General features: G+C 41.0%; 1 protein-coding gene across 7 annotated transcripts; it reads left to right on the forward strand.

The window, feature by feature from the left end:
* The first annotated feature begins 1,720 nt into the window (after positions 1-1,720).
* LOC115102408 (uncharacterized) lies at positions 1,721-6,988 on the forward strand. 7 transcript variants are annotated; one of them, XM_029622330.2, is made up of 7 exons: positions 1,721-1,867; positions 2,024-2,090; positions 2,363-2,487; positions 2,849-3,056; positions 3,296-3,459; positions 4,509-4,558; positions 6,594-6,988. In XM_029622330.2, the coding sequence occupies exons 2-7, from the start codon at positions 2,054-2,056 to the stop codon at positions 6,709-6,711; spliced, it is 702 nt and encodes a 233-aa protein (XP_029478190.1). In that variant the 5' UTR covers positions 1,721-1,867; positions 2,024-2,053; the 3' UTR covers positions 6,712-6,988. The 7 variants fall into 7 exon arrangements, with proteins under 7 accessions (XP_029478190.1, XP_029478189.1, XP_064861527.1 ...); XM_029622329.2 differs by having other exon boundaries at positions 1,723-1,867; positions 2,360-2,487; XM_065005454.1 differs by lacking the exon at positions 1,721-1,867 and having other exon boundaries at positions 1,891-2,090; positions 2,360-2,487; positions 4,965-6,988.

Raw genomic sequence — 6,988 nt, forward strand, 5'->3', positions numbered from 1 at the left:
GATTTACTGTAGTGTGACATAGTAAAGAACAGAATTACTCTCCGCCCCACAAAAACACAGACACACCTACTCCGCTGGGAGATGTTGCAGTGACTGTATTTAGACTACATGCGGATGCAACTTCTGTTGATATCTGTACAGCCTTTGGTCCTCTGTTTTGCACACCGTGACATGTTGTATCAGTTGCAGCTCATTCCACAGCATTTGAATAAGATGTTTTACTGAGCCTAACATCGGAAAACACCTGGACGTTCGCATGGTCTAACGAGGAAAATATTATTTTGACAAAGTGTCGCAAACCTCAGCACCAAAATAATTGGGAACATATTTGTTAGACCAAGTGGTGTGGAATATTCCATTCCACTTTATTGCAGTAAGTTTTCTATGTTCATTCTAGAACAATACGAAAGCAATTTTAACACAATTTTATGGCCTTTACAGTACTTCAATTTTAGTCTCTCGTGACGTACTGTCACGTGTGCTCCCTCTCCAGGTCACCAGGCTGCTCATTATGGAGCACACCTGTCACCATCGTTACGCGCACCTGCGCATCATCAGACTCACCTGGACTCCATCACTTCCTTGATTACCTTCCCTATCTATGTCACTCCCTTTGGTTCCTTCCCCAGGCGTCATTGTTTCTGTTTCAGTTCCCTGTCTGTGCGTTGTTAGTGTTTCTTTTTGTTGTTGTATTATGTTGTGTTTATTTATTAAAACACTCCCTGAACTTGCTTCCCAACTCTCAGCGCACATGGTTACACATACTTAACATAAACGTCCAGCACACGTGAGATTTAGGACTGGGTTCTGAAATTGCTAAGGTTCATGGAATCATGCAGGGAAAAAATGGAATAAACTTATCCAGCATTATAGCTCCAAGATCACCACCTCTTGCTCAGGCAGTTAACCCACTGTTCCTAGGCCGTCATTGAAAATAAGAATTTGTTCTTAACTGACTTGCCTAGTATAATAAAGGTAAAATAAAAAATAAAACCTCTTGCTAATGTGTAAACACTCATAGCTGCAACGACCAACATTTAATAGGAAGTGGCCACATTTCCATTGATCTTATTTGGTCCTCAGCAGCAGCTCGCTATTCCTCCCTCCCTGTCGCTCATTGTGTCAGTATCTCCTGAAAGAGGAGGCATTGTTTATCCAGATGGTAGGAACCCAAAGGCCTCACTCCATAAAGTCAGTCTCCTAATAATAACTCATATCTGAATACCTCTTTTGTCAACAAGAGCGACACGTTCAAATAATATGGTTCAGGAGAGACAATGGGGAAGTCCTCTGGATGAAAACAACAGGATGAGACAGCCTGCTCTGTATCATGATGACTCCTGAGTGGAGGGAGTTGGGTTGCTTAGCTTGCTTTCTTGCTGGTCTATCAAAGCAAACGATAAAGCCATAGTCTGTATTTTGAAGTATTGGAAATAACATTGAATCACAGGCAATCAAACAGCATTGAATCATTTACAGATAACTGCCACATGATGGCATGATATAGTCACTTTTACCTCTCTGTGTGTGTGTGTGTGTGTGTGTGTGTGTGTGTGTGTGTGTGTGTGTGTGTGTGTGTGTGTGTGTGTGTGTGTGTGTGTGTGTGTGTGTGTGTGTGTGTGTGTGTGTGTGTGTGTGTGTGTGTGTGGGCATAACGTTTTAGTGCTCACTCATTTCTGAGTGAGTGACTGTGTGTGACATAACAAGAGAAAAAGTGTTGATACACAACCAAATTCGAAATTGCACCTTGTGTATTCAACTATTCTAACTCTCAACAGTAAGTTGAGACCTCGACTGAGTTCCTAAAACCCTTTTTTTGGGGATTGGGGCCCCCTAGCAGCTGCGCATAGTCTGTGTATAGGAAGAGGTGAGTGGGTGAGTGTGCATGCGTGTGTGTGTGCGCATATTATTTTTCCGATTTCAACAACTCTTGTTTGGAAATAAGAACTGAAAATAGGCTACAACCTAGCCCTAGCCTACCTACATCCTGTTGATAACTGTGCGGTTATCTGCTACTATAAAGCAGGTCTTCTAGTCATTACTGCTGCAAAAGATGTATAAGAGATGCCTCCATGTTAATGTGGGTTGGGGTAAGTGTGAATTTGTTTAATCAATTATAAACAAAGTTATTGTCAAATTAATACATTTGTAACATTATTATCATAAAGATGGTTTTCACAACGCTCTCCATAAATGCAGGCCTAGAAGGTTAGAATGTTGCGTGTGTCAGAACGTACCTAATAAATCATATTTGTGAAATAAAAATGTTAGTTTGAACCAAACAATCTTTCTTCCTCAGGCACACATTAGAATTGAAAAGTTGTCTTCCGTGTGTTAATTGTGTGTTTGTTTGTTACAGCAGTGTATATGATGGCCAGTTTAGTCCTTTCCGAGAGTCTAGTAATCCAAGTAGACTGCAATGAAGATATCTCTATGAAGTGTGACGCTATCGAGGATAAGAGCTATCGATCCATTACATGGTATAAGGTAGGCTACAGTAGGCCATCATTGGTACTGTGTTTAACCTATTTCATCAGTGAATGCCTCTGTTTCAAATACATTTGGGTATTTTTTGATGATGTGAGTAGGTGAGAAGGAAATCTTTCAAATCAAACTATATAATGTAGTTTTGTAATGGCAAATATTTTTTGGGTTTTCTGATCTGATGTAACTAGTGTTACATATTATACTGAACAAAAATATAAAACGCAACAAGCAACAATTTCATAGATTTTACTGTAAGAGACATTAAATCTCATTTTAATCCCTTCTTCTGGTAAAATAACTCTGATAAATAACAGAATAGATCAATATACAATAAATACAATCTTCTTTTCTCTGTGTTTAGCTGAACAACCGGACTGGTATTATCAGAAGAAGTGACGACGAGAAGCCGCAGTTCTATGAATTTCCCCGACCTGCCAGGTTTGGAATGAAGGACAGTCTGGTCCTTCCCAGAGTCAGACCTGAGGATGCAGGGAACTACCTGTGTCTCATCAGGGCCAACATAGGACAGACCAACAGAGAGTCAAAAGTCACCCTCAGTGTATCTACAGGTAAACTATTACTCACTATAGTGGGTTGACTTAGAGTAGGCTATGGAAATGAATAGTATTATAACCTAGGTATGACGAGGGATGAAGGATTGATTGATTGTTTGGATACATTGCTTTAATCCCCATAAAAGCCACTGGGCCAAGCAAAAATACAGGTTTCATAGTACAGTAACAGGTCCAGAGAATAACAGAGCATTCTGTAACTTTCCTGGTCTCATTGACTTTAATCACGTCCACAGATTGTGGTATCCAGACTACAGTGGCAGGGACAGCATGGCAGGGAGTGACTCACACTACCCCACAGTGTACCATGCATTTGGTGGAGGTCTCTGTCATATGGACTTTATGTGGATTCTTGATTCTTGGCCTTGTCAAAATCACTCTTTGTCTCATCTCTATGCAGGTAAATCAATATATTTTCTATAGCCTTTAACCCTATGTGGTGTCGTTGTAGCAGAATATGTAGTTGATAGGCTAATTTACTGGGTTTTCTCAAATTTCACCTCCTCAGATTTACCATAGCTACAATGACACGAACTAGTGAGTGTGGAGGGTACTTACCGTAATCATGCGAGTTGTTTTCATGACATAGAACTATCCAAACTCCATAACTGCAGCGGTTGTGACAATCTATGTGAGGTAACGTTGCCCTTTCCTGCAGTCAAATCACCTAGTGGCCTCATGGCTAGAGTGTTATTAATCTTTTTCAGAATTTCAAAGTTAATAAACATAGAAATAAAACAATAGGCAGGAAATCCGGTGTTTCTATATCAAACGTTTTTGTTATTTTTCAGTCTTCTGTGATGTACGTAAAGTGTATTATTGGGATGTAAACTCAAAATGTAATACATTTCAACTCTTTATCTGACATGGTACAGGTGTCTTCTTTTTTTAAAGTCCATAACCATGTCTGTGAGGTGAATACGTTTGTTTCAAAGTAGATTTGTTTAAGACGACCAAGACCTTGATTTCGCCCCACTGTAATGCCCGGGGTGTAGTGGAGGAAGGAGTCAGATGCAGGAGACAGAGAGTTCAGAGTAGCGCGACATCTTTATACACCGACCAGGTGAAAACAGACGCCACTCAAAACAAATACCCCAAAACACAGGGCAACTAAACAGTATCAAAAAACAGCTCACGTACACGAACAACCGTGACCTACACGCGTGTACAACGAGTATAACTAATAAACAGACAAGGAGGGGGAGGAAAAAAATCAGTGGCAGCTAGTAGGCTGGTGACGACTACCGCCGAGCGCCACCCGAACGGGAAGGGGAGCCACCCTCGGTGGGAGTCGTGACACCCACTGCAGTAAAAGTTTAATAGATGGATGATGATTCACTCTGTGAGGTAACATTTCCTCTCAAAGCGGGAGCCGTCACTAAACAGTTGTCCCCATAATTTCCCACTCAAAGACGCTGCCTTTATATTAATGTTTATTTTTCTCATCAGGTTGTTCGAAACATCAAGAGGAGACATGGCAGGGGCAAACAACAGCAGTGGTAATGAAAATGGTTGAGCCTTGGTCAACAGTTCCGAGTGCAGTGATTTCAAAAACATGTTAGGCCTGTGAAAACATCTGAGGTGAGCTACAAGCAGATGGCAAAATAAAAGGAAACACTTGAGTAAATGAGGGATTCAAAGTATATTGGAAGCAGGTGCTTCCACACAGGTGTGGTTCCTGAGTTAATTAAGGAATTAACATCCCATCATGCTTACGGTCATGTATAAAAATGCCCAGTTGCCCATTATTTTGACTACCATGTCTAGAAGAGATCTCAGTGACTTTGAAAGAGGGGTCTCAAATGAGTATATGGGGTTGAAAGGGTGTGTGTGTGTGTGTGTGTGTGTGTGTGTGTGTGTGTGTGTGTGTGTGTGTGTGTGTGTGTGTGTGTGTGTGCATCTCAGTCACCAGATCTCAACCCAATTCAACACTTATGGGAGATTCTGGAGTGGCGCCTAAGACAGCGCTTTCCACCACCATCAACAATCCCTCCAATAGAGTTCCGGACAGATGTAGAATCTATGCCAAGGCGCATTGAAGCTGTTCTGGCGGCTTGTGGCGAACCAATGCACTATAGACGGGTTGGCTGACAACGCCTCGAGAATGATGCACGCACATCAATGAGGCAAAAGTCAGTGTGGTGTTATGATTCTGAATGGTCAGATAGCTAGCAACAATGACAAGAAACTACCACGTGGGGAATCATAGGTGGCTCAAATTTTTAAAAGGCAAAAATTCGCTAGCTAGCTAACCAACAACTGCAACAATGTATTTGAGAGACAACAAGTGCACATTGTGCACATCAATTTATACATATTTGGAGACTAAATACAGGTTAAATGTTGTAAACAATCTAAGTTACCCTGTCTGTTTTGCCCTATAGTTGGGCACACATCGGTTTTGTTGCTAAACATCCAACCCGTCTATAAAATAAATATACTTTTGTGTTGGTGTTTCCTTTATTTTGGCAATTACTTGTAGGTCACCTGGATAAACTTCAAATTTATGACAAACACAATAATGTAAAGTAAAACCTAACAATACAATGAAAGATGTAAATATCAGCTTCAAATATACAGTATATCAGAAGTTCTGCTTTGTGTTGCAAAAATCTTGCAATGATACCCTGAGCAGTTATCCACTAAATGCCGTTCTACACAGATTGTTCACCCTACTTATCATAGACTACTGTACTGATTTCATTCTGCCGATACTGGAGTTGATGGGTGAAGTTCCATTGATTGGTGAAGATCCAAGATCCACTTTGTGAAGTGTTTGATGCTGATGAGGTATGAATCATGTCCAGGATTGCTGGTAGCCCTTGCTGGTCATGCCCTATCGAGTAAACCCCTGCTGTTCAAACTGCAGGGTGCTGTAATGACTTTAGCGTCAGGCTTTGGGGATTTCTCTGCCTATGATACTGTATTGTTATTAACTATGTAGGCCAGAATATACACATGTTATGAGGCTCAGGTGTGTTGTTTTCTGTATTCAACTGTATTGTGCCCTGTATGATACAGAAGAAAAAACCTTTCCAAAGAACTGTCTGTGGTTTTTCACAAAAGTATCTATGCTTCTGCCAGGAAGTGTGTAATGGAGGGGGGAGGGGGGGTTAGCATTTTGCAATTTTGTTTGCACACGAAACACCATGACCTATTAACCTGTTCAGTGTATTGCCCTTTCTCCCTAACATGGAGAAGTTACAGTGAGTGAGGTGACTCGGACATTTCTCCATAAGAATCTCTCACCTCCTACGCTTCTAGGAGGGTACTTTGTCACTATGTGATAACACACTTACACCTTGCATTTAAACCTCTGCCGTATAGGTCTGTCTGTGCTATGTTTTCCTTTTAAAAAAAAAACGTAAATCGTGTCTGTTAAAACAGCAAGTAATACAAGTTGAAAATCTTTCTGTGTTCCATCACTGATAATCCTCCTCCTGCCCGTGTGCAATGTTGTTTCAGTTCCTGTTCTTGCTTTCCTAACTATGGAAAGTGAAAGAGCTGTGTCATTCTTCCCTTACTGTTCTCCAGCCCGTATTGGCCTTACCTTGTGGGGGGAAATCCAGCTGGTTCGGATGCTGTCCTTCTGGGTGCATTGGCTGGACAGAATCTACTGAACACAGAGGGGCTAACGCAGACTCCCCAATGACTTGACCTATGTACTGCAGCAGATTACCCTGGTAGCATCAGAACAAAGGAACATGTTTTATGGATCCCGTACGCATCGATTTGACATTTACAGAGATGTGTCTTCTCATTGAGGGTCGATTGAAATAGACCATTTGAAAACATGAGGACAGAACTCCACCTGTTGGTGATTCTTGAAAATACAACCAGAATTGTGACACAACAACTTAGATAATATCACATGGATAAAAAAAGTGTGAAAGTTGTTTTTCTTAAATAAAAATACAAATACAAAAATA

Source organism: Oncorhynchus nerka, linkage group LG20 (genome assembly GCF_034236695.1).
Source record: "Oncorhynchus nerka isolate Pitt River linkage group LG20, Oner_Uvic_2.0, whole genome shotgun sequence".
In the NCBI taxonomy this organism is placed as follows: domain Eukaryota; kingdom Metazoa; phylum Chordata; class Actinopteri; order Salmoniformes; family Salmonidae; genus Oncorhynchus; species Oncorhynchus nerka.

Coding starts and splice junctions, on each gene's coding strand:
- LOC115102408 (XM_029622329.2), top strand. CDS start 2,054: ATGTATAAGAGATGCCTCCATGTTAATGTGGGTTGGG. Junction 3,057..3,295: donor CACCCTCAGTGTATCTACAG/GTAAACTATTAC, acceptor TCACGTCCACAG/ATTGTGGTATCCAGACTACA. Junction 3,460..4,508: donor TTTGTCTCATCTCTATGCAG/GTAAATCAATAT, acceptor TTTTCTCATCAG/GTTGTTCGAAACATCAAGAG.